The 27,109-nt window shown below is 51.3% G+C and overlaps 1 protein-coding gene across 1 annotated transcript; it reads left to right on the top strand.

Annotated features, from left to right (window-relative positions):
- Nucleotides 1-953: 953 nt before the first annotated feature.
- On the top strand, nucleotides 954-26,977 carry PRDM11 (PR/SET domain 11). The gene is made up of 7 exons (XM_054400776.1): nucleotides 954-1,069; nucleotides 1,634-1,737; nucleotides 2,631-2,893; nucleotides 4,245-4,312; nucleotides 19,448-19,635; nucleotides 23,347-23,997; nucleotides 24,813-26,977. The coding sequence occupies exons 1-7, from the start codon at nucleotides 954-956 to the stop codon at nucleotides 26,975-26,977; spliced, it is 3,555 nt and encodes a 1,184-aa protein (XP_054256751.1).
- Nucleotides 26,978-27,109: the final 132 nt, after the last annotated feature.

Raw genomic sequence — 27,109 nt, 5'->3', positions numbered from 1 at the left:
GGGGATCACAAGGGGCTTTGAGGGGAGCAACTGTGAGTCTCTCCGGTCCTGTATGGTGTCTGAGAGCAGCCAGTTTGTGTGCCTTGGAGGAAGTCTTAAGGTGAATGCAGTGAAGAGCACTGCTTTATTCCTTGTCTCAAGATGGGATGCTCTGGAGCTTCATGGCCCTTCCAAAAATCCTAATTAAACTGGTTCCAAATTATCATTAGTTTCCTTATCACTATTTTCTCTTCAGCACCACCCCATGATGGGGGAGGAGGGAATTGTTATCATTTTGGAGCCTGCCATCCTTAGATATCATTAAGCAGTTCCTGGCTCTTGGTTAAGCTGAGGGAGAAGCATTTTCACTACAGCAGCTTGCATGCCAGAAAGGTGATGGTAGCTCAGCTCTGGTCATCACAGGGGGCAGGATGATCAGGAGCATGACTTGAGCAGTTTTGGTGGAGTTTGGCAGGGTGCTGTAGGCACTGGCTTGTTTGTCAGAGGTGTCCAGAGCACACAGAAAGCTCCTTTTCGCTAGGGGTGTAGCACACTGTGCTCTGTGCTCATATGTTATATCCACCTGGTTCCTGGCATGACTTGTGGTCCTCTTTCTTGTTGTTCTGTCCCCAAAGACCTGCTCTGTGGTAGTGGTGCTCTGTGTTTCCATAACGTCCCACCCATCAGTCTTAAATTCCATGTGTAACGTTTTTAATGGGTGTCTTGGAGCATGCTTCACATTCCCTGTGCCTCAGGTTGCTCCGTGGTGTCTCTCACTCTTCAGCTGACCTGCAACTGAACTGCTCTTCCCTCCTCAGCACAGGAAGGGGTTTCCACCTACATGCACATGGAGGTGCCTCATGACAGCGGCTCTTGGTGCCAGGAGTGCAGGCTGCATCCTGGCCTGTGGGTGGAAACTTGTGGCTTTCTGGCCGCTCACTTCTCTCCTCCTTGCCTTCATTCTTTTTCAGAACATGAGTGAAAACTTGAAGGACTGTTTGATCCAGACCCAGACTTCCTTAGGGGAGATGGTGACGATAAAAACAGAGGCCTGCTCTCCGCGCCGGGACCAGGAGTATGGACAGCCTTGGTATGTGGCCGAGCTTTGCTCTGATGTACTCTACCCCCCTTGCCAACACCTTTCCTCTTAGCTTAAACTGGGTTTGGAGGGATATACTTGAGCTTCTCAAAGTTCCAAACTTAATAAAACCCTCCCTTGTGAGGTCTACCTCACAGAGGAGTGGGTGATGGGGGTGGTCACCTACTCATTTGCTAGACACGTGTCTGCTGTGTATGTAAGTTCAGATCAGGCTTTGTGGTGCTGATGAGGCCTTGCCTTTGAGCAGCACTTCTCCTGGGCTGTAGCAGTGCCATACTGCCTCTCTGCTGGTGGAAGTCTCCTCTACAACACTCCTGCCTCATGTGCTGTTGGCAGAGTTGCTCTGGCTGAAGCCGCTGCCTGCTGTAGGTTTTAGACTTAAGCCACCTCAGATACCAGCTTTTGACGGGCTGGATGGCAAGTTGGATCATTTCTATGCTTCAGGTGTGGGGACTAAGAGAGTTGGTCAGACCCTATTGCCTCTGCTTCTTTCTGTGTGGAGTCCCAGTTTCATGGTTGTAGGATAATGTCATCTCTCTCTTGTTCCTTCTCCAGCTCTGGAAGGCCTGACACACAGTCCATGGAGGTGGAGTCCAAGAAACTGAAAGGGAAACGGGATTTGATCATGACCAAGAGCTTTCAGCAAGTGGATTTCTGGTGTAAGTGTCTTGTGGGTGAGGGAAAATCAGCACTGCTGCTTGTATAGACTTTGGTCTTTCCAAGTTGGTGATCTGCTGGTGTGGGGTGGGAAGCAGGGAATCAAAAAGCCAGGGCCAAATTTGTGCTGTCCTGAAAGGACCAGCACATTTGATAAGGAAGCTGTTGCCCAGAAGCAGTGGGGTGATACAGCAGTGGAGGGGTGGGTGGGAAGCAAGCTGGAGAAAGGAAAATGAGAACTGGGAAGCCCCAAGAATCAAAAAAACCCAAAGGCTTGAATCCAGAAACTGCAAAGGGAGTGTTGCACAGATAACAGCAATTTGCCTTCTGTGTTCTGGGAAAGAAAACTGGTGCCAGTTGTGTTGGCATACCTACAGAATATCACATTGTAGGCCTGAGCCTCTGACTGGGCACTTGGCAGGTGCCTGGGTGCTGCCTCTCTCCCAAGCACAGAATGAATGCTGCATGATGAGGGTGATTGCTTTCAGGGAGGTTTGATTTAGTCCCCTTCTGATATGTGGGGAATCAAACCTTCCCTCTTGAGGACATTGCTGCTGACCAGGGATGTGTGGGGAGACCCCAGCCTCTGTCTCTGCAAACAGTACTGGGGCCTGTCCCTGTGTGTGTGGCTGTTGGTGGCGAATCTGTGAGGGGCACCAGGGCTCATGCAAGCATTGTCTGGGTGGGTGTGGGTTGAGGCAGAGCCCTGGTTGAGAGACGTGTGGTGGAACAAGTGAGCAGCTGGTGAACCATCTGCCTGTGTGAGGGCTGAGCTTTGGGGAAGGGGCTTAGGCAGGCCGTGGGAGGGTGGGGAGCTGGGATATGCTGTCCTGTGAGCCTCTGCGGGCATCTGTACCACCTGCACAGCCTCACCCCTGCTCCCCTCGCCCCACAGTCTGTGAGTCCTGCCAGGAGTACTTCGTGGATGAGTGCCCGAACCATGGCCCGCCAGTGTTCGTGTCGGACACCCCCGTGCCCGTGGGCATCCCTGACCGGGCAGCGCTGACCATCCCGCCCGGCATGGAGGTGGTGAAGGAGCCCAGCGGGGAGAACGACGTGCGCTGCATGAACGAGGTGATCCCCAAAGGTCACATCTTCGGGCCATACGAGGGGCAGATCTCTAGCCAGGACAAGTCTGCAGGATTCTTCTCGTGGCTGGTGAGTGGTGTGGCTCCCCAGCAAAGTGACACCCAGCCATGCAGCTCGGAGCTGGGGGGACTCACAGAATCACAGAATGTTGGAGGTTGAAAGGTACCTCCAGATATTGTTGGGTCCAACCCCCCTGCCAAAGCAGGATCACCTAGGGCAGGCCATACAGGAACACACCCTGGTTGGCTTTGAAAGACTCCACAACCTCACTGGGCAGCCTGCTCCAGGGCTCTGTCACCCTCACAGTGAAGAAGTTTCTCCTCATGTCAAGATGGAACTTCCTGCATTCCAGCTTATATCATTATTCCTTGTCCTATTACTGGGTGCCACTGAAAAGAGCCTGTCCCCTTCCTCTTGGCACCCACCCCTCAGATATCTATACACGTTATAAGATCCCCTCTTAGTCTCTTCTCCAGACTAAACAGTCCTAGTTATCTCAGTCTTTCTTTATAGGAGAGATGTTTAAGTCCCTTAATCATCCTCGTAGGTCCATAGGCCTGTGGAGTGAGACCTTGGCCATCTCCCTTCTCTGAAGATTTGATAACCCAGTAGGCAAACACTGGCCTCCTGTAATTATTAGCAGTGTAGGAGTATAAATACATGAAGGGAGACCATGTGCCTTGGCACAGTTCACAGCTATGGGAAGCAGAGCTTGCTTTTCCTTTCCCCCTTGCTGTATTCTTTCATCCCCACTCAACCTCTAGGGCTCCTGCAGTAGATTTCTGTGCTTTGGTTTTCATTTTGAGGACAGAAGAAGGATAGAGCTCTCTCATGGACTGCAGCATTCTTTCTCAGCCCACTTGGGCAGAGCAGGTGGCCCAAGAGGCCAGGAAAGAGGAGCTCCAATCCTCAGGAAGTGATCTACATGCAGACTCCAGTACCAAAACCTGTGTTTTTTAGCCCTAGTACTGTGGCTGGCCCATGAGACAGAGATGTCACTAGATCGATGGATAACAGTTACAATGAGAAATGAGATGTGGAACTTGATTTGTAGGTGGGGAAAAAAGAATGGAGAGCAGCTGCTGCTATGAAATACTTCTGAGGGTTTTCTGTCTGTAAAACAAATGTGTGTCTGAGCCCTATCCTGAAGCAGACATCAGTCTTATATATCTCATGACTGGTGAGAGTCATGTCAGCTACACCTATAGTTTCTTTGTCCATGGGAAGGTGCCTTCAAGTCAGTTCAGAGCAGCTTGCACACACATCCAGGGCACCAGCCTGTGGTATTGTGGAGAGCTGAGGTTGTGGCATAGAGTGTCATGTCCTAACTTCAGGCTGGAACTGAAGCAGTGATTGGAGAGGCACAGACCTTGTCCTGTCACCTGTCCTGACATGCTGCATCTGCTCTTTTGCTCTGCAGATCGTTGACAAGAACAACCGCTACAAATCCATTGATGGGACAGATGAAACCAAAGCAAACTGGATGAGGTGAGTCCAGTTCTCTTCTGCTTTCCCTTCTGGGGCCCTTCCACAGAGAGGCCATCAGATGCTCCTTGTTGATTTTTGTGGCAGAAAACCAAACCAAAATGCCACAACCCTTTCCGTGAAGGGAGTGCTTTTGTTCTTTCGGTGTTTATCATAATGAGAATCCTTTGGAGTCAGATCCAATGAAAGGGCCTTAAGAGGGGTGTGTGTGAAGGGTGGCTGTTTTCTGTAATGAGGACAAATGATGAAGATGCTCCTATTTATCCACTCTTAGAAATGCTGGCAGGTCTCATTCCGTTTTTATTTTGGTTTTTACTTTGGTTTTTACTCTGTGTTTAAATATTTGCAAAATGCTTTGCATTAACCTCAAGGTGAAGTTTGGTTCTGTTTGGGGGTTCTTGGCCTTTCCCATTTGACAGACACTGAAGGAGTGCTTGGTTTTCTGTCTGGGCTTGCCTTGAAACAGCTGTCTGTGGTGGCTGTCAATGGTAGAGTCAGCTTTGCTGTGTGAGGAGGAACCAGTTTCTGCTGCTCCAAAGGAGGACAGCAGAAATGGTGCCTGTGCTTGTGCTCCCTCTGCTGGCACCGGGACCCCGAGCAGGGGGAAAGCCCAAATTCCAGACAGGAATGGGGCTGGTACCGGTTTGTTAGGTGCACCAGTAAGGGAGCATGTTCAACCATGCTGCAGTGCTTCAAGTCTTGGCATATGCCTGCAAAATAGGTCACTCCTGAGGCGTCCCGAGGTGGAGCCAAAGCACCCGAGTGCCTGGTGGGAGTGATGAGTCACCAGAGCTCTGAGTGAAAGCATACACTGCTGCCTTCTGAGGCCCTGTCCCACGGGCCTGCTGTCGGGGTGGATTTTGGACATGGTTGTTGTCAAGAAGGCTTTATCATAGGAGAGTAAAGCAGCATGGGAATTATTAACTGGTTTGTTGGCCTGGGTCTCTGGAGTTCTCAGTTCCACTCTCTGTGGGGAAAGTGTGAAGTGCAGCCAGATGCAGGCTGACCTAGCTGATCCAATCTGGTTGCACCACTTTTGCTCTGACTCTCATCTTGGAGAGCAGCTGTTCTGACACTCATGTTTGTAAAGTTCAGCAAAGGATCTCATTTTTCTGTAAGAATTCCAGCTGATGCAGCTCTTCACTGCGGCATGAGAAAACATGTTAGACCTGGGCTGAAGCTGGAGTTGTCACTCCAAACAGAAGCACTGGACAGATAGGTAGGAGGACATAGATATTGAAATAAAGAATGCCAAGTTCAAAAATCAGAGTAAGATTTTGTGCTTAGATCTGGCTTTTTTTGTGATCTGGATAACAGCAAAGCTAAGGGAAAACAGAGCCTTGGAAAGCAAAAACCCCGCGATGAACTCTTCTTCCTACTGCCGTGGACGTAATCTTGGTGTCTGGATTTAAATGGGAACCGCTCATGGTGCCAGCACCAAAGAACTTGTATTTGCCATGGTTAAGTCTCCAGATGAGTGTGAACTGCGCTGTTCTGTACAGCCTTGAAAGGTGAGAAGATTCTGGTGGTGTGGAAAAGGATTGCTTGCAGCTCCCCTGGGGAAGGGTGTGTCAAAGGTCCTGTTTGGGCTACACCACTGTTGCTGATCTTTCTGGTTTTACTCTTGAAAATTGCTTTGCATAGCAGTATCACATAGTCTGACTGACAGTTCAGGTGGAGGTGGTGGTCTTCAAAAAGCCTTTGCTGGGTTTGTTAGCTTTCAGGCAGAGGTGAAGTTCATACCCTGCACTAGGACCTGTCCTGCCAGGGAGCTGTACTCCAGGACGCTGTAGCCAGCACTCTCTTTATCTTTCAGGCGGTGCTCTCTGCCATCACTCACAGACGGAGTGCTTTGCAAAGCAGATCTACTCACCCTCTGGCTAGGTGAATATGGGGTGGGGAGGCAAACTTGGGCTGCCTCCACTCTCTCCTTGTAGATCTGGCTGTGGTTTTTGTTGTCCCACTGCCACATCCAAGTCTGTTGTCCTGCTCCCACTGAGGACAATGTGTGCTGTGCAGCACTTGCTGGTTTCGCTCCAAGTGGCTGTTTACTCAGGGCACTGGGTGAGGGAGGAAATAGCACCAAGCATAGCAGATGGCATGGCCATGGTGGCATCCTCTTGCCCTTTCCCTCTTCAGACAGTCGAGGCAACTCCTGATGCTGGAAGCATGTTCTCCTAAGCTGCCTGCTGGCACCCTTCATCTCTGTCCAGGGTAAAGCTCTGTTGTTTCCAGTACTTTATGAAACTCCATGACTTTGACCTGCAGGACCTGTGCAAGCTCCTTCCTCTGTTGTTGCTTTCCTGGGGGCTCACGGTGACTGATTACTACAGACCATAGCAAACCTTGAGTGAAATTGGTGCTTTCTCAGGCACAAACCATAAATTGTTGCTGGTGGGAGCATTTGGGGATTCTGGAGGATAGTGCAGAACCAACCCTTGTTCCTGGTTACTTCTGAGGAAATTCTGTTACTCATTTTTGGGGGACCCCTGAAAAATTTAAGTGGTCTGACCAAAAATGAAAGCAATTCAGAAAGTCCAGGAAACATCCCTCTGTGTATGTATCACTTGGCCCAGACAGAGGTGCAGGATTGAAAGTACCAGCAAACTGCTGGTGCTGAACTGAATTGGAATGCCTCCTGTATGAGGTATCCAGGCTAGTGTGGGCATTTCTAGTCTGTGTTCCTTACACATGAGTACCTGGCTTCTCAGACCTGGCACAGTTCAAACTCTGATCCACAGATCCAACCTGTGATATACTGTGATACTGTGAAACCCATCTTTCCTCTCAGTCCACGTGAAAAGGCTGCTGTGAGACTTCCTCCCTACATTCTCCTTTGCTGCCTTCTCTGCCACCTTCTCTGCCCCCTCTCCTCACCAAAGATAGTATCAAAGAGGTCATGGGGAGCAAGGCTGTTCTGTAAGTCTTCCTTATAATGGAGATGTCTCAGATCTAATCATTATACAATGTCAGAGCTCTGGTCAGGTGCCCCAATGGCCAGTGCAAAGCAGGACCAACTTAGATCAGTCAATCTTTTAAGTACTGAGCAGCCACTTTCACTTTAGAGGACCTTTTAACAATAAAAATGCTTTAAAAACCAGGGTTACTGTGCCTGCCCATGTGAAGGGGGGAGGAAAAGCCACTAGCCTGTGGTGCACAACTCATGTTGGTGAACTCTCTAAACTGCCTCTGTTCCCTCACAGCAAGTGGAGCAAATGTTCTTACCCCTTACAGACTGACATTAATGCAGAGCAAAGGGATCCTAAAGTCCTGCAGGACTGTCATCCGTGTTTAAAAAAAAGATACTTCAGAGCTCTGGGAGAAATGTCTTGGAGGCCAAGAAGAGTACAGTTGGTTCATATCTTTGTGGGGTGGTCCTTAAGTGCCACTGCTCACGTGCTTTACAGTGTCACTTGTGTTTTCAAAGCTGTACTGTCTCGTGCTTCCAGACTGACCTGGGCTGAGGTGTGAATTCACAAACCTACAGCTGGAGCTCCTCTGGAAGTTGCTCAAACCCACACAGCATCCCCAGGGAGATACTTTAAATAACAGTGACTGCTCCCAGGGGCATCCTGCATGCTGGAGGAAATGCATGAGGGGAAAAAAGATCCCTCTGGCAGTTACAGTGACTGCGTTTTTATGAGGAGGAGGAGGTTAATGTGCCTGCTGGGAAGCCAGCAGTAATTGAATTTGTGATTAAAACTGGCCAGAACTCATTACTCCTTGTGTAATGAGTTTGCTGGGGGAATGCTTAGGTTACCTTAGATAGTTTTAATCCAAGTCATGCTGGAGCAAATGAAATCTGAACATCCAGGTCTACCACAGATTGGTCTAAGCTCTTGAGGATCCCAGATACCCTGTCTGGGAAGGCTCTAGTTGCCCATCACTGCAGCTTGGCTGGTGGCAGCAGCCATGGGTTTGGCAGAGAGGAGGGTGCAGGTTTCCTGACCCCACCAGCAGCTCTGAGCTGCTCTGAGAGACTTATGTCAGCTCACCCTAACCCAGGGCCACCTTCCAAAATCCTGTTAGTCCTTGTCAGCAGAGCAGCTTCTCTGTGGAGGTTTGTTTCCACCACACGGAGGCACTGGTGATGCTGTCATGGGTACCTGCAAGAATGCACATGAAACCCGGGTTTGATGAAGGCCTTTTCCCTCCTCCCAGTGTGCAGCTGGGGGAACTGTTTTCCTTTGAAGTTTGGGATGTTCTTTTTCCCCTTGAGGTCACGGTAGCAAGTGCCTTGCTACCTCCATCAGTTCATTACCATCTTCCCCACATGTTCATTCTGTCCCTCCATAAATGAAGCTCCACCAAAGCAATATCTCAAGGATGAGTGTCCAAGTGATATGCATCTGTGCACTTAGCCTCCAGCTATCCCTCTGGATTTGAGCAGCATTTCCTATTGGTTTCCCAGCTTTACTGTTAGCAGCTTCTCACACTCTGATGGAGGGCAGCAGTGTCTGAGGTTCATTAAACAGCAGTGTCACAGCAATAAGGAGAAACTCAAACCCCATTTGTGACAAGGGTCACTCTGCCTTTCTGTAGGCTTTTCTTGGTCTGCAGCACTCCACCAGCACTTTTCACATTAGGACACCCCAAGCCACCTCTTCTGCTTGAAGGCACCCAGCTCTGAGGAGGTGCCAGCAGAGCCATCACAGACATGGGGCATGTGGGGAACATGATGAGGCCTTTGCCTAGACCAGCTTCTCAGAAAGCATTTTGAGGTGGCTAAAGTCTGCCCATGAGATAGGGAATTCAGCCAAGGGTTTAGGTTTAAATGTAGGTGTAGCTATCCCAGCCAGGGTTTATTCCTCTAACATTGCAGAGATGCCAACAGCAGGTTCCGAATAAAATGAAACCACAGATGCTGTCTGCCAGTGGTAGCATCTTTGCTTTCATTTCATTTGGGACCATAAGCAGAAAGAAAACCAACACACAGGGAAACCAATAGGTTTTCCCTGCCATGGTGTCACTTCCAGACTTCAGTGTCCTAACCATAAGATGCCTTCTTCTGTGTTACACCTTCATAGCCTTTTTAAGCAGGAATTTCTAGGCATGTAAGCAACAGCTTTTGGGGGGCAATTGATAGTTACACTGAAGTCTTCTATCTCAGATGTTGTGTTCTCCATGCTAGTGGAGATTTCTGTCTGAGAACTTCCTTTTAAATTACAAAGACCTATGTGATAGGAGCACCAAAACAGCTGACCCCTTCCAAAGAAGTTCCCAGCATCCCTGGGTTTAGCTGTCTGCTACCTTCTGGGATCCCCACCAATAAAAAGCCATTCTCTCTTGCCCTGTTGCTACAAGCCCTTGTAATAAATCCCTCCCCAGCTTTCCTGTAGCCCCCTTCAGGTACTGGTAGGTCCATATAAGGTCTTCCCAGAGCCTTCTCTTCTTCAGGCGGAACAGCCCCGACCTTGCTTGTGAGTCTAGTTGAGATCTCCCTGCCCTGAAAAGAACCCAAACTGATGTCACCTCTGCACAACATGCTGCAAGTTTTGATGGAGAGGATAGTGGAAAAGAGTCCATTGTGTGTGGTGCCAGGCAGAGAATAAGAGGTGCTTCAGGCCTCTCCGTTTCCTCAAGAATCCATTTTTGAGTGATGTCACCTTAGAAGCCAATTCATCAACGTGTTTGCAAGCTCCCAGGCATTTTCCTGCACACACGCTGTGGGGAGTGCTGTGAGGCTGCACCAAAATTGTCCTACCTGAGGCAGGGTGGCAGAGTGTTAACATGTCACTTGAACTGGAAAAGCTGAGGAGGCTCCTTCACACTTAGTGTCGCTTGGTGTTTTTTTCTCCTGAAGCTTGAACATTTCCTCTTAAAACACAAAGCAGCTGCCTTTCCCCGGTGCGATTGAGGAAAACTGAGAGGTGGTTGTGTGTGTGGGGAGCTGGATCCCACCCAACTCCCCTGCCCCAGTGCTGCACTGGGCGAGGGCTTGGATGCAGGGGGATGCTTTGCGCTGATTTCCTTTACCCAATTGTGCTTTGTGGGATGTTCAACCCAAGGAACATGGCAGAACGAAAGAGGAAGCCCAAGTTTTCCAAGGAGGAACTGGACATTCTGGTCACTGAGGTGACCCGAAATGAAGCCATGCTGTTTGGGAGGGACACGATGCGTCTGTCCCACGCTGACAGAGACAAGATCTGGGAAGGCATAGCCAGGCAGATCACATCAGTCAGCCAGGTGCCCAGGTCTGTAAAAGAGATTAAGCACAGATGGGACGACATGAAGAGAAGGACCAAGGACAAACTGGCTTTCATGCAGAGGTCCCTCTGCAGCCCCGGCAGCACGGGGCGGCCCTCGGCCATCGTCCTGACCGCCCACGAGAGAGCCATCGAGTCGACGCTGCATTCGTCACGCCAGGCACACGGCTTCCGGAGAGCGGATCTGGACGTGGTTGACAGCCCTTCCATCAGCTGTAAGTATCAGCCTTAACACCTCTTTGTCTTATGCTTGCCTGTCTCACTTTGACACCACAAGAGCGTGGTGTGTGTTTTGGGAGATGCCAGGGTGCCCGTCAAGCCAGGTCTGACTGCTGTGCTTGGTTCTGAGACAGCCTGCTCTGCTCAGGGGGTGTTGAGATGGGTTGAGGGAAAGCTGTTTCCATCTTCTTTATTTCTTTAATCCTTTTCCATGCTGTCTTCTAAGGGTAGACATTGCTCTTAACGGGTCCTAAGTCTGAACTAATCATGCAGGTGAGGGAACATCTGCAGTTGAAGTGCAACTGCCTCCAGTCTGTGGAAAAAAAAAAAAAGTGTTTGTAAAGGAGTAGGGGTTCTTCATCTTGCATGCACCCCAACGGAACAGCAGTGCTGTCAAGTTGAGAAGAATCACATGCTACTCACTAACAGGTCACTGCAGGGTCAACATCTTCCAGGAGGGCTGTCCTGGGGTCTCTGATCACTGGTGGTTTGTGGCATGGGCACTGTTAACTCTTTCTCTTCACACGTGACAGTGGCTGTGCTCGGAGGCCAGGCCACTGACGGTTTCTCGCTGGTGGTCTGAAGGCTCAGCACAAGTGCTGTGAGAAAGGGAGATGATAATGACTCCCTCTTCCGTTCTTTTAGAGAAATTGGTGGCCCTCCTGTCTGAGTTCATCTTCTTGCACCACAAGTCTCAGCACCTTCCAGTGCTGAACCACACACTGCCTGTTGCAGGTCCCTTCCCCAGCTGCATATGTTGGGTTTACTTGTGTGGAGGTGCAGCTTCTTGGTCTGTGAGCTTTTAAGAGATACAACAGGGAGAAAGAGGGGAAGAAGCCAACTCACACTTTATGGGTGTTAGATGGCCTCTTCCAATGGCCTGGAAGATCTTTCTTCATATACAAGACCTAATGTCCTACCACGTTAGGTCTTCTATCTGAAGTAATATTGTTAGTGGGAAAGCAGGGACAAAAACTGTCAAGAACTGACAAAGTGGTGCTTGGTCCTTCTTTGCCTCCCTCTTGGAAGCTAGCTGGGCTGTGTCAGAGGTAAAATGAGTATGGCTTGTGCAAGGAGATAGTGGGCATGGGAACAGGTGAAGCATCATCTCTTCTTGCCATCAGTGTGCCTGTACCTGTGAACTGGCACATCAGGAGGTATTACCAGACTCATGAGAACTTTCCTGTGGTGCTTTGCTTTGGTTGTCCATCCAGTCTGCTTGCCCAATTAATGCAGGGTCCTGTTGCTGCTACTCCTGACTGCACGGTTATCTTAGTGATGCCAAGCTACACAGTGGCTTTGCAGCAGAGACTTGGTGAACAGCAAAGACTACATCTGTGCTTATGTCAGTGTGGAGGATGTCAGAAATGAGGCGGGAGCAGGCTTTGACATGAGGAGCTGAATGTGTCAGGCTGTCGTGAGTCCCTCCAAAACGTTGGAGCGTCATAGCTGCTTAAGGTTTCAAGGGAGCCACTGCTGCTGTCTGAAATGGATTTCCATTCTAGTAGTGAAGGGGGCTGCGTGCAGATGGATTCCTCCTCAGCTGGCTGGGTTCTTTAGGCTCTTCAGGCCTCTTAGAGCTGAGCTTGTCCCCCCGACGCTAACGCTGCAGCCACGTACATGTTCAGTTATGCATCAGGAGCTGCAGGCTTGTCTCCACTGGCAGAGTGGGGAGGGGGAGGAGGGGTCAACCCTTTTTCCATGTGCTTTGAGATCCCATGAAACAGAAGTCAGAGTTGTAAGGGATTTCACATTAATGAGTTCTGCTTCCTCTTGTGTTTAAGCTGACGAAGACGAGCATGTGCCAGGCACTTCTCAGGAGCACCGCTTCTCCTCGCTGCAGAGGGCCAGTGCAGGACTCAGCCAGCTCTCTGGGCCCTCCTTCCTCCACGCCTCTTCCTCATCAGAACACACAGAAGCTACCAGCCAAAGGCAGGACCTGCACCGTCCACCTCCCCACGCCGCCTCCTGCTCCAGAGCCCCATGCACCCGTGCCAGGAGCCCTTCCCTCTCCAGCCTGGACCGGCAGCTCCTCCATTCCCACACGCAGCAAACAGAGCTGCTCAGACAGTTCTGCCAGCAGCTGGTGGCTGTTCACAGAGACATGGCAGACAGCATGCACCTCCTTGGGCAGAGGATGGCTGACCTCAGCAGCCAGGTTGGCCAGATGTGCCAGACTCTGTCAGAAATCCGTGATGGGCTCCAGGCTTTCCATAGGATACAAGATCCTAAGGCTGTGCAGGGATCCATTCTGCAAGCAGCTGGCTCAAAGCAGTCCCCTGAGCCCAGTGCAGAGTCTAACCCAGCTGCCCCCAAAAAGACTCCCCCTGCACGGACTACCAGGTCACGAAAGAGAAAGCACCATTTTTAGTCTGCTTCACATAGGATAAAAAAGGGTGCCCCTTCCTCAGCTGCTGCATGCTCCACAGCCCTCTCCATGTCCACCAGTATGCTGTGGGGAAGGTGAGCAAGCCCCAACCCCACCCACCCTGCAGCTAGCTGACAGAGCAGTATGAGTTCTGGCAGCTGAATAGCCAGGCAGGCCCCTGCCATGGCAACAAAGGATCTCCAGCCTTACAGAGCTTGGGGTGTAGGACTTCTTCCTGTTCATAGAAATTAGGAGTTTCCACTGGATTCCCCATGCTTGGAGCACTCTGTAAGCCAAGAGATGCAGTGGGAATTGATATCTTCTTGTGCCTGTGAAGTGGTGCTTAGTGAGACAGTGCTCTCCAGGGCTCCCTTTGCTGTCAGCCCACAGATGGACCCTGCTCCTGTTCTCATCTTCCTGCACATTACAGTATGCACTGTGCAGAGATGCAATACCCTTATGGCTCTCCAGACTCTTGCTGCTCATTATTTGGACCTTGCATTCAGCACTAATGAGCAATCCAGGGCTTACTGGGACCTAGGCACAAGTCTGGGGAGAGGGATGGGAAAGGAGAGCTTGTGCAGAGCAGGGAGGAAGGCACAGTGCTGAGGACAGGAGAACGTGTCTGAGCAGTGTGTGGTTTCAGATTGCTGAGGAGGGCTGCTAGGGCATGTACTCCATGCACTGACAGCCAAGAGTTCAATCTTTGCCAGCTCCAGTCTGAAACCCCCATCTACCCTTCACTGCTGCAGTTAAAAGGCAGTGATTTCATACCATGGCAACATCTCCAGGGAACTGTACCATGTTATTCCCTTCCATGTCCTAATCCTCGGTTTTGAGCTGCCTCACCCTTCTCTAAATGGGAGAGACTACACAGGAACAAGGAGAGATGTAGGGCTTGCTTCTGACCTCAGGAGCAGCTTGGGTTTGTATCCCTGTAATCCTGCCAGCTTCCCTACAGGTCTGTTGCACCTGGTGTCGTTTAGGGAGGGGTCTGTGCTGTGTTCTCTTGCTGTGAAGAGTTGACCATCTAAACTCACAGCTTTGTAGACTGGAATCATAGAATGGTTTGGTTGGAAGTGACCTTAAAGACCATCTAGTTCCACACACCCCACCCACCCCCACGGGCAGGGACACCTTCCACTAGCTGAGGCTGCTCAAGGCCTCATCCAGCCTGGCCTTGAACACTTCCAGCGAGGGGGCATCCACAGCCTCCTTGAGCAACCTGTTCCAGTGTCTCTCCATCCTCACTGTCTCAATCTCCTGTCTCAACCTCCCCTCTTCCAGCTCAAAGCCATTGTCCCTCATCCTGTCACTCCCAGCCCTTGTCAGAAGTCCCTCCCCAGCTCTCCTGTAGCCCCCTTCAGGTCCTGGAGGGCTGCACTTAAGGTCTCCCTGGCGCCTTCTCTTCTCCAGGCTGAGCAGCCCCAACTCTTGCACTGTGTCCTCAGAGAGGAGGTGCTCCAACTCTCTGATCATCTTTGTGGCCCTCCTCTGAACCTGTTCCAGCAGTCTGACACATGGGTGTCCAGTCTTGGCCATGCTGGTGTTGTGCTGCTTGCTTTCCCTATACTGACACAAAGAACCATGTGACAGCTTTTAACTTGCTTTAGCCCTGCATCAGGTGTCCATTTGCAACCCCAAGTCTGAAACTAGGCTCGGGTAGTGGTCACACATGGGAAGTCTTCTCCTTGATTTGCACATGGGTATCTACCATGCTGCTCCCATCCTGGGAAAATCTGGGTCATGCAAGCAAAAGGGCCAAGGTGTTGCCAAAATGCTACTGGTGCAGTCCAGGTTGTCCTGTTGTATGTGGAGGTGAGCTGCAGCAAGCTATTCAAGCTGACCTGAATGTGTACCACTCTGCCATGTCTAGGCTACAGCCTTGGCAAAAAGGTTGCCTTGAACCTAGGCAGTGCAGTATAGCAGAAGGATGGTTTGATTTATGGTGGTCTTGAAGGGTCTTCTTTTCACCTGCTTGGCCTGTCCTTTGAAAGAGTGCTGCAGTGGCTTCTGCTCTGGAGAGATCACTGTACCTCTGCTGTGTCAGGCATTCCTGACCTGCTTTGCCTTTTTTTCTTTTTAATCATTCTCTAATTCTAAGCCAAGTGATTTATTTTAAGTGGTGCAGTCAAGGCCCTTGCTGCAGGAAGGTCTGGCAAGGAAACAAAACCTCCTTTCTGAGGCCTGACCCAGGCAGAGGACATTCTTTCTAGTGCTGGTGCCAGGGCAGGGCAGGGCAGACCAAGGCAGGACTCGCTCACCTTTCCCTGGGTTTATCATTTTATTTCTGCTGTAAAGTTTGCATTCTGCAGAAGTCCCAGTCTCCCTCCAGTTGAAGGGAAGATTGAGAACTCTGGCAGGAGCGGGGCTGATTTATGAATCTCGAGAGAACCAAAAAAGTGACCAATTAAGGCTTTCTGAGTCAATACAGTGCTGCTGCTACAGATAAAAGCTACTATTTTATATTTTTATAATGTGTGGTCCCTGCTGATGTTCTCCTGTGGATGTACTGATAGAATGAGCTCTGATGTTGTCCAGGGGAATCCCTTCCAGGAACCCCCAGGTCTGCAGAGGAGGAGGTGCTGGAGGGGTTTGGCATAGTAACTACCATCAGTGCACCCACACAGACGTGTTTAGGACACAGTCCTGGTGCAGGGTGTGCAGCCTTCGCTACAAACCCCCAAAGCCAGCCAGGAGCAAGGTCCTTGTACTGTAAACTGCCTGATGTCTGCCCCAGTTTCCTCTGTGGACTGTTACAGATGGGCCCAGACCTGGGGACATAACCTCCTGCCCTGTGTAGACCCCTCGGTGGAATGGCTTTTCTGTTCTGGCTCGCAGAGGACGCTTCCGCCCACACCCATCGCGGTAACTGGCTCTTGAAGTAAGTGCCTGTGTGCAAGCCAACTGCTGTGCTCAGCCCCAGCATCTCCATGTCCTGTACGTGCTGACAAAATCCCATTTTCGGAGTATTTTTGTTAAGAATGCAATAAACATCCCAGAGTTTTACCATGGCTGCTGTCGAGTCCTTTGTTCCTCTCGTGTCACTGTGCCCAAACTGCTGGTGAACCTCTGGCAGATGTGGGGTCTACAGGAGGCACTCGGTGTTGGACAGCTCAGCAGGGTTTGTGGCTACTGCACCCCATGGCCTCTGCTTGGGCTGCTGGAACCTCTCTGTGTGGGATCTCCTGCTCAGTGATGATTTGGAAAAGGCCTTTTCCCTGTTCCCACACGCTGGAGCCAGCCAGAGGGTGAGATACAGAGGGGAGGTACAGGGCATATCCTGGAGGAGGTGGCTGGAAAACTGAGCCATCTCCAGCTGTGGGGCTTTCCTTCCTCCTCGCTGTCTGTCCTGGCTGCTCCATTCCCCTCCAGGGAAGGAATGGTCCCAGCTGCCAGAAAATGTTGTGGTGTTTTACTGGGCATGCTGACCGGGCCAGCCCAAAATTTGGCAGTTTGGTGTCCTTAGTGGACTGTGGCTTAAAAAAAGAGGGATGGGGTTTTTTTTGCTGCTAGCTAGAAGGGCTATGGGAAAGATGGTCCTGCTGGAGCCTTCCAACAGCCATGGGGTTGATCTAAGCACCAATAGCCACAAATGGGTCATGAATGGTCTCCCTTGGTGCAGTGACTGTTTTTGATTAATCCTGGGCAGAATCTGTGATCCTCCTGAGCCTAGCTCATTCCAGGGACTGAGCAGGACATGAAATGACCTATGTGGAGCTGGTGGCCATGCAGAATGGGAGCAACTCCAGATAGCTGGGTCTGTCTCAACCCTGCCCTTCCTCTGGGGATCATGGTCCCTTGGGAAATGGGCTGTGGGAGCAGGGCCATTCCTGTCTGGACGCAGTCCTTGTGTCAGCCTAGCTGTGCCCATCCCAGGCATCCAAGCCTGAGTGCCCTTCTTACCTTCAGTCAGCTTAAGTGCTTGGCAGCAGGAGAGGGGCTAGCCATTTCCCAGCCTTCACAGGGAGGGCTGATGATGATGTGAGAGCTTCAGCCTGGGCTAGACATGTCAGTGAAGGCAAGCTGGTACAGTCTCCTCTCCTCAGCAGGCAGCTTATGCCCCAAGCAGGATGCTGGTTTGTGGAGTGGCTTCTTCTGTCCTGGGGAAATTGCTGCCTCTAACCCCTGGTGTGCAATTGCATGAGGTGTCTTAGACCTTGGGTTTCATGCAGCCCTTCATAACCTGTGTCATTGGTGTCCCTGGGTCTGCTTTCACCAGGGCTGGCAGCGCTGCTTGGAGAGCGTTTCTGCAGATGAGCTCATCCCCATTTACCTCACCTCAGGGAAGCACCACAGATGTAAAACCTTCCTCTTGGAGCACAAACCAGTTAGGAACTGCCAGCCGCTGTGAAGAAATGTGTTTGTGGCTGGATTATCCCACAACTGCCTGTTTAAGGGCTTTCTTCATACCTCCTGGTGAAAGCAGCAGCACTGGACGCTGACTTGGAGAGGTTTAGAGGCAGGAGGAGAGCAGACAAGAAAAACATTGCTTCTGCTAGGTAAAATACTTCCTAATAAAAGTGGGATCTGGTGGGAATAGCTAACTGGGCTCTCCCCTTCCCATGCAAAGTTGTGGTTTAGGGAATGTCCTCAATTTGGCTGTCAAATGCAGTTTGCTGGGTGTCGCAGTAGCTCAAATAAAATCTCAAACATTGTCAGAGGATAACTGCCGAGAGATTTCTGTTTGGGGTCCCTCTCTGGAGGTCTCCCAGCTCCAGCTGTTTCTCCACCAAACCATCTGAATTAATTATTTTCACAAGATGTGGTGGCTGAGATTCTCCTATGGGAAACCCAGGGTGAAGAAACTTCTCTATGTCTGGGAATGCCCTGCCCCATGGGTTCCTCAGTGCTCATGGCTGTGAAGATAGGAGTCCTGTGTGTGGTGTGGGGGAGCTGTGAACAATGTCAGGGTGATAAACCTCTTCAGGGAACTGGGCTGTTCTGCAGGAGCAGCCTGATCTTGTCCTTGCTCTGGCTGATGGTTGGGCAGCAGTGTGCAGAGCAGCTGCATGAGTCTCCAAAACTCGTGCTAGGAAGCATCCTGGCATTCCGCCTGGACTGGGAGAGCTTCCTCTGGGATCCTCTGTGCTGCAGATATCAGACTGACCACAGCACAGTGCTGTACCTCAGGGGTTGTATCTCTCCTGGAACTCTGAAGGTCTTTGGTGGAGTGATGGCTGACCCCAGAAGTGACAGCCCTGTAGAAACTCCTCAGGCTCCTTTTCCTTCCCAAATACACAAACTGGTGGTTTAAGAGCTCCTTTGTTTTGAGACTGGGAGTAAAAGAAGGGCTAACAAAGGCCGATGTTTGGCTGATTGTGGCAGTGCCAGAGCCTGCTCTTTAAACAGTTACTGAAGATGGTGGAGCATCCTGGTAGCACAGGAGGCACAAACACAGCTGGTGGCAAAGCACAGGCACAGTTGCTTAGCAGTGGGAGCAGCCCTGCCGGAGCCCCGGGCAGTGTGAGCTGCTGCAGGCTGGTTTGCTGTGCTCTGTTTCACCAGGGTGGTGACCTTTGGCGTGTGGCTCGGTGTGGGCTGGAGTCCTTACCTGTGTGGGCATGTGGGTGGAGCAGGGAAGAGTGTTCAGGGGAAACTGATGGATTTCTTCAGCCAGAGAGATAGCTGTGAGCTGGAAGGGAACAGCTGGGCAAGGCCTGTTAGCAGCAGAAGCCAGAGGAGCTATTTGCTGCTCACCTTTGTTAACCTCAGGGCAGCAGGGAGGGATGAGAGAGGCAAGAGGTGCAGGAGGAGGAAAAGCTTTTAGCTGTGCACCTTGGTTCTGTCCATGTCCAGTATCTCCCTTCTGCTCGTCCACGTGATGGTGAAGAGTCCAGAAATCCTTGTTTCTATCACTAGGCAAAGATATTTCTGCCTGTGAAAGCCTATGTCACCCTTACTGGCAGAGATCAGAGAATCAGAGTCAGAGAATCATAGAATGGTCTGGATTGGAAGGGACCTCCAAAGGTCATCTAGTCCAACCCCCTCTGCAGTAAGCAGGGGCATCCTCAACTAGATCAGGTTGCCCTGAGCCCTGTCGAGCCTCACCTTGAATATCTCCAGGAATGGGGCCCCAACCGTCTCCCTGGGCAACCTCCTTCAGGTTGGATGGACATTGTTGTCATCCCTTCCCCAACAGAAGTGGACCACTGGCTTTGTGTTCCCTGGGTGTCCATGCTCGTTTGCACACCATTGCTTACAGCCCCATGCTTTCCAGCCTGGCCGTGTCAATCACTCTTTCTGAAGGCCATTCTGGCTTCATCGTGGTTGTTGCTCTGGTGCAAGGATGGGGCAAAGGAGAGGAGTTGGTGCTTCATGGCTGCCTTGTCACCTCGCCCTCAGGTACGTGATTATCTCCCGGGAGGAGAGGGAGCAGAACCTGATGGCGTTCCAGCACAGCGAGAGGATTTACTTCCGTGCCTGCCGTGACATCCACCCTGGGGAGAAGCTGCGGGTCTGGTACAGTGAGGACTACATGAAGCGCTTGCACAGCATGTCCCAGGAGACCATCAACAGAAACCTCACGAGCGGTGAGTCCCCTCCCTCTCCACCCTGTTCCCCTCCATCCACTTGGGCTGCCTCCCTCGATGGACCGAGTGCGGTGGGTGAAGTAGGTGCTGCAGGAGCTGTGTGAGGAGAGCTTCTGCCTTTCTAGAAGGGAAGCCCCTCTGGAGGAGAGCTCTGCGTGGCGTGGCATGGGTGGATGGGTGGACCAGAAGAGTAAGGTGACTGCTCTTGTGGAGGTCACGGGAGAACGATTGTGCCCTGTCATGTGTTGTATTGTGTCATGTGTGTGCTGCCAGGGCCCGAGGCATTGCCCAGGGATCACAGTGCTGCTCCGTCCCAAGGCTTTCTGGCCTGCAGCTTGCGAGCTGGTGGCCCCACAGACAGGTATTAGGTTCTTCTTTTGAACGTGCTGCTTTGCCTGGCTCCCGCAAGCAGCCTGTTTGAGGGAGCTGCTGCTGGTTCTGTGTGCATATGAAAGAGATTTCCTCGGTGTGTGTGTTTGTCCATTTTTCCTCGCTTAATTTATCTCCTCTTTCTTCAGAAAGATAATTTGGGATCAGCGCGACATCAGCCAGAGGCTCCTTAACCTCACAACCTTAGGGTGTGTGTACAACATACAGGAGGCTGTGTGCTTGTCAGGCTGATTTCCCCCTGGATACAAAAGGTTGTCTTTAAAGAGTAGCTGTGCTGGAACAAAGCCTTTGCATCAGGGTAGCGTCAGCTGCGTTGGTTCCTCTGTATGATGTTGAGAGCTGAAGGGCATTTCTCTCCAGGCTTGGCCACACACTGGTACAGCCTTGGAGGGGCAGCCACACTACCCCTTGACTTCCTTGTGAAGGTTCCCCTCTGTGTTATCACACAGCTGCTGTTGCTGCCTTGACTTGGTAAAAGGTGTCTCCTCTTTAATTGTGGGGTGGACAAGACGGCCTGAAAAAGCTGGTTGTCCTCCATCACCCTGGAGCTGCTGTGCACTCACAGTGTCACGTCTTGATGGCCATACTTGGGTGATTCTCACCTCTGAGTTAAGATAGGTACCAACATGCTTTCCTCTGCTAATGAGCATCACTCACTGATGGCTTCAGTGATTCTGCCACATTCCATGCACACACTAGTTGTCCACGTGGTTTAGTCCTTTCTGGAAGTAGAGCAAGAGCTGCTCTGGAAGGGCACCAAGACCACACGTGACTGCCCTGCCGGGACACTCACCCTGTGTCATGGTTTGTATGAGTGAAATGGTAACTCACAATCTGCTCTGAGCTATGGGCCCAGTGAAGATCTGCCTCTGAGCTCCACAGCACCCACTGTAGCCTACCACACACTCAGGCAAAAACCCACATGGCTGTGGAGGCCACCCTAGGACCTCTCAGATGTCTCCGCAAGCTCACCCTGCAGTGATATGGGCTCAGCCTGCACTCACAGAAGCAGTGCAGAGGCGTTGTTAAAACAAAGCATCACTTGGGCTCTGCTAGACCTGTCTGGGTAGGCACTGGGAAGTGCTCAGGGAGCAGCACCAGAATCTCTTGGGTCACTGTTTGAAAGGTTTCTGATTCCCTGCAGATGGTGAAGTGACACACATTATTAACCCCAGAGGAAAATAACATGGTGCCCGGGACTTGTTTCTACCTGTGGTTTCTGACCCACCTCATCAGTGGAGCTGAGACCCATCATAAATAGGAGGGATCACCCCTTGTGGTTTCATGGCTTTTCCATAGGGCTGAACCCCTTAGGTGGTCAAGGAAAAAAAAAAAATAAAGAGTCATAGAACCATAGAATTGATTTAGTTGGAAAAGACTTTTAAGACCATAAAGTCCAACCTTCAACCTAAGACCACCATTAAACCATGTCCCAGAGTGCCATGTCATAGAATCATAGAATCAAGAAGGCTGGAAGAGACCTCAAAGATCGAGTCCAACCTGTCACCCTAAACCTCATGCCTATCTAAACCATGGCACCAAGTGCCATGTCCAATCCCCCCTTGAACACCTCCAGGGATGGTGGCTCCACCACCTCCCTGGGCAGCCCATTCCAATGGCCAACCACTCTCTCTGTGAAGAACTTTCTCCTCACCTCCAGCTTAAATCTCCCCTGGCGCAGCTTGAGACTGTGTCCTCTTGTTCTGGTGCTGGTTGCCTGGGAGAAGAGACCAAACCCCTCCTGGCTACAACCTCCCTTCAGGTAGTTGTAGACAGCAATGAGGTCACCCCTGAGCCTCCTCTTCTCCAGGCTAAACAGTCCCAGCTCCCTCAGCCTCTCCTCATCATAGGGCTTGTGCTCAAGGCCTCTCACCAGCCTCGTTGCCCTTCTCTGGACATGCTCCAGCAATTCAACATCTTTCCTAAACTGTCCACACATTTCTTGAACACCTCTGGGGATGGTGACTCCGCCACCTCCCTGGGCAGCCTGTTCCAATGCCTGAAGAAGAATCTATTTTCTAAATCCCTGCCTCTGCCAGCAGTCATCATAGGGGAGATACTAGGCAAAGACTCAAAGCTTTGCCTGCAGAGGTTCTCATCAGCCTATTGAAAAGAAGCTCAGTGATGACAGACTCAGTCCAGAAGTGGCTGTGCTTGCCAGCCAGCATCTCAACCCCCTGCAAACCCCCTGCCTTTCAGGCCTGCCCTTGGTCTGGTAACTTGTTCTTAACTGTTGTGAGCCTTGTGTCTTCTCTGTATTCTTAGCCTTACTCTCCTTAGCGAGGGAAGGGTAGCTTTATGCTACCTCACTCTTATGAAAGCATGAATGCACTTTTAAAAGCAAAGCAAACCAAACCCAAACCAAATCCAAACCAAGCCAAATCCAAACTAAACCAAACCAAACCTCAGCCTAAAGCAGCGTCTTGTTTGGAAAGCCATCAATGCTTGAAGTTATTTACAAGATAGAAGAAATGATGGAAATTGAGGCAAACCTATCGTCTTTTGAATTTCCAGGTAAGGAAATATGGCTATTCCCTTTCTTTTAAGCAATTAATAATTTGTGTGAGGTTACTTTTGTTATTGTTTGTTGGTTGTTGGTTGTTTTTGGTTGGTGTTTTTTTTTGTTAAATCACCAAATGGCCACTCTTGGACTCCACTGGGACAAGCTCAGTGTCCCATCCTTGGAGGGCATCCACCCCTTTGTAGCTCAGTTGGCAATGAGTACCATGGGGTTTCAGAGTGCCAAGTTATTTTTCCTCCTTTGCCTTTCTGGAGCAGCCTCCAAGCTGAACGAGAGTCCCAGGCAGGGGGCTGTCAGACGTGGCGCGGTGGTGTGCACAGGCACCGGGGTTGTCACGGAATGGTCCGAATCTCTGCACTGCTCTTCGTGTGATACCTTTTACCAAGTCAACACAGACACAGGTCTTCCAGCCAGCCCAAACGGCGCTTGGGCTCTGGGTGTTAGCTTCCACCGCGGTCAGGCCTTCACCTCCTAGCCTCCTTCTAGCACAGGTTGGTCATACCTTTAGATTAAAAGGAGCTGCCTGTAGCTTCTCTTCTCTCTAAAGCGTTGTGGGTCCTCCTCGGCTGTGGCTGCCCAGGACTGTCTCTGGTTTTGCAGGCGTGCCCGTTAGCAGGGCTCTCCTCTCGCCCGCCTTGCTGTCCACTTGAGTTGTGTCACTTGCCTGGTGGGTGACGTGATGTGCAGACCTGCAGGGCTTCAGAAATGCCTTTTTGATCTTTTTTTTGTTTGAGTTTTTAGATTTGAGGGATGTTGCTGCGTTCCCCGTTATAATCTCCACCCCTCATTTTCCTTTCCAGGAGACAGAAAGTGGCAGAGGGAGCAGCTGGACAAGCATGTAGAAAATCAAGAGGACGGGAGGGGGCCGCTCCAGCTCGCCACCTTAAAACAAGGGAAGAGCCCTTACAAGCGCAGCTGTGACGAGGGGGAATCCCACCCCCAAACGAAGAAAAAAAAGATTGACCTCATCTTCAAGGACGTCCTGGAGGCCTCCTTGGAGTCTGCCAAGTATGAAGAGAACCAGTTAGCGACGAGCACGCCGCTTTCCATCCAGAGAGCATCTAAATACCAGGCTGAAGACATCTTTGAGAGGTGTGGCAGTGCCATGCAGCACAGCTCCCTAAACTTCGGCAGAAACCGGAGTGAGGGGGAATGGAAGGTCCCTCATGGTTCCTCTTTCAGCTCAGCCAAAGAGATGGGCATCCTTGAAGATGAGGAAGAAGAGCCCCTGTCACTCACAGCAGACAGCCCGACTGAGCTGTCACTGGCCTCTGCACAAGGCAACTCCCATGAAATCCCCACCACCTCCTTCTGCCCCAACTGCATCCGGCTGAAGAAGAAGATTCGGGAGCTGCAGGCCGAGTTAGACATGCTGAGATCTGGGAAGTTACCCGAGCCACCTGTCCTACCGCCCCAGGTACCCGAGCTCCAAGAGTTCTCAGACCCCACAGGTAAGCCCTGCCGAGTAGCAGCCTTCTCCAAACGCTGCCTAAGGAGAGTAGTGTTGCTGTGTACCCGTCTAAAGCGTTTTTGCTCTGAGCATTCAGGTGAACACATGGCTCTGCGGAAGGTTCATTGCCAGGTTTTGTGAACAGGTGGGCCAGGAGCTGGCACTGCTGTGGGCACAGTGGACAAACCAAACAAAGCTGTCTGGGAAAGACTCTGTATGCCAACTCGCTCTCGTTGTTGCCGTTGTAATCGCTCGTGCACTGCCAATAAAAGAGACATTCCATTGCAGACAGTTTCTTTGCTGTATTTTTGATGCATTCTCTTCCAGTGGAAGCCCCTCCGCAGTGCCTCCCACGCTGCCAGGCTGGTCTGAATGACTCTGTGGTGGCACTGAAACATGTGCTCTTTGTCTGTGAAACTACCTCCTGCTGGGTCCCACCTTGGGAAGCCCTCTCTGTTTCCTCCACTGTCTTAACACAACTGTGTGTCCCTCACTGAAGATGTGTTTCATTTCCTCCAGGAGCATGCTGTTGAGCAGCCCGGAGCCCTCACCAAAGGGAGTGTTTGGGTCACACCATGTGTTGTGCATATGGCCAGGGTGTAGTGTCCTTTCTTGCTGTCCATTGTGGTGGCTTTGAGAAAAGTTCCTAAGCAGAAACATTGATTTACTTCCCCTTCTAAGCCCTGATTCAAATTCTACCTGTAGTGCACTGTGGGCAGGAGAGGGCAGGTTGTGGCCAGCTCCTGCCACTGGTGTAATGCTTCTCTAGCTCAGCGAGTTTGCAAATACCATATTTTTTTTTCCCTTTTCTTGCAGCTTCAGAAAGCATCATCTCCGTTCCCACCATCATGGAGGATGATGACCAGGAGGTGGATTCTGCTGATGAATCGGTTTCCAACGACATGATCACTGCTACAGATGAGCCTTCCAAGATGTCTTCTGCCACAGGCCGGAGGATACGGCGGTTCAAGCAGGAGTGGCTGAAGAAGTTTTGGTTCCTGCGGTACTCCCCGACGCTGAACGAAATGTGGTGCCATGTCTGCCGGCAGTACACGGTGCAATCCTCTCGGACTTCAGCCTTCATCATCGGCTCCAAGCAGTTCAAGATCCACACGATAAAGCTTCACAGCCAGAGCAACCTCCACAAGAAGTGCCTGCAGCTTTACAAGCTGAGGATGCATCCGGAGAAGACAGAAGAGATGTGCCGGAACATGACCCTGCTCTTCAACACAGCCTACCACTTGGCCCTGGAGGGCAGGCCCTACTACGACTTCCGGCCCCTGGCAGAACTGCTGAGGAAGTGTGAACTCAAGGTGGTGGATCAGTACATGAACGAGGGAGACTGCCAGATCCTAATCCACCACATTGCCCGGGCCCTCCGGGAGGACCTGGTTGAACGCATCCGCCAATCCCCCTTCCTCAGCATCATCCTGGACGGGCAGAGCGACGACGTGCTGGCCGACACGGTTGCAGTTTATGTGCAGTACACAAGCAGCGATGGGCCTCCGGCAACCGAGTTCCTGTCTCTGCAGGAGCTGGGCTTCTCTACCACAGACAGTTACCTCCAGGCCTTAGACAGGGCTTTCTCCAGCCTGGGAATACGATTGCAGGATGAGAAGCCAACTATCGGCCTGGGAGTCGACGGTGCTAACATCACCGCCAGCCTGAGAGCCAACTTGTTCATGACAATCAGAAAGACCTTGCCCTGGCTTCTCTGCCTGCCCTTCATGGTGCACAGGCCCCACCTGGAAATTTTGGACGCCATCAGTGGGAAGGAGCTGCCGTGCCTGGAGGAGCTGGAGAACAACTTGAAGCAGCTGCTCAGTTTCTATCGTTACTCACCCCGACTAATGTGTGAGCTAAGGGTCACCGCTGCCACCTTGTGCGAGGAGACTGAGTTCTTGGGGGACATTCGAGCAGTGAAGTGGATCATTGGGGAGCAGAATGTGCTCAATGCTCTCATTAAGGACTACCTGGAGGTCGTGGCCCATCTCAAAGACATCAGCGGCCAGACCCAAAGGGCGGATGCTTCTGCCATTGCCTTGGCCCTCCTGCAGTTCCTGATGGACTACCAGTCAATTAAACTCATTTACTTCCTGCTGGATGTGATTGCTGTGCTGTCACGCCTCGCCTACGTCTTCCAAGGGGAGTACCTGCTCGTGTCACAGGTGGATGACAAAATCGAGGAGGCCATCCAGGAGATCAGCCGGTTGGCAGACTCGCCCGGGGAGTACCTGCAGGAGTTCGAAGAGAACTTCCGTGAAAGCTTTAACGGCATCGCTGTGAAAAACCTGCGGGTGGCCGAAGCCAAATTCCAGTCAATCAGAGAGAAGATCTGCCAGAAGACCCAGGTGATCCTCGCCCAAAGGTTTGACTCCCGGAGCCGGACATTTGTCAAGGCTTGTCAGGTATTTGACCTCGCAGCATGGCCCAGAAGCACCGATGAGCTCATGAGCTATGGGAAGGAGGATATGGTACAGATCTTTGAACACCTGGAGACGGTCCCATCCTTCTCCAGGGATGTTTGCAGAGAGGGGATGGACACCCGAGGGAGCCTGCTGATGGAGTGGCGAGAACTGAAGGTGGACTATTATACCAAAAATGGTTTTAAAGACTTGCTCAGCCACATCTGTAAATATAAACAGAGATTCCCCCTCCTCAACAAAATAGTTCAGCTCCTCAAGGTCCTTCCCACCTCCTCGGCCTGCTGTGAGAAGGGCCGCACCGCCCTGCAGCGGGTGCGCAAGAACAACCGCTCACGCCTCACGCTGGAGCAGCTCAGCGACCTGCTGACCATCGCCGTCAACGGGCCGCCCATCGCCAGCTTCGACTGCAAAAGGGCCCTAGATAGCTGGTTCGAGGAGAAGTCGGGCAACAGCTATGCGCTGTCGGCTGAAATGCTCAGCAGGATGTCCTCCCTTGACCAGAAGCCGATGTTGCAGAGCATGGACCACGGCTCTGAGTTCTACCCTGATATTTAGGAAAGGAATGCCTCAGATCAGAAAGCTGTTGAATATTTTTTGGGGGGATTTTTTTTTTTTTGGGGGTGGGGGGAGGTAGGGGGGTTTGTTTTGTTTTGTTTTTTTTTCTAACATATACCCTAAACTTTGATA

This window comes from Indicator indicator, chromosome 4 (assembly GCF_027791375.1).
Source record: "Indicator indicator isolate 239-I01 chromosome 4, UM_Iind_1.1, whole genome shotgun sequence".
Lineage (NCBI taxonomy): Eukaryota > Metazoa > Chordata > Aves > Piciformes > Indicatoridae > Indicator > Indicator indicator.
Note: the sequence above shows the minus strand (reverse complement) of the source record. Positions and strands in the feature narration are given on the sequence as shown.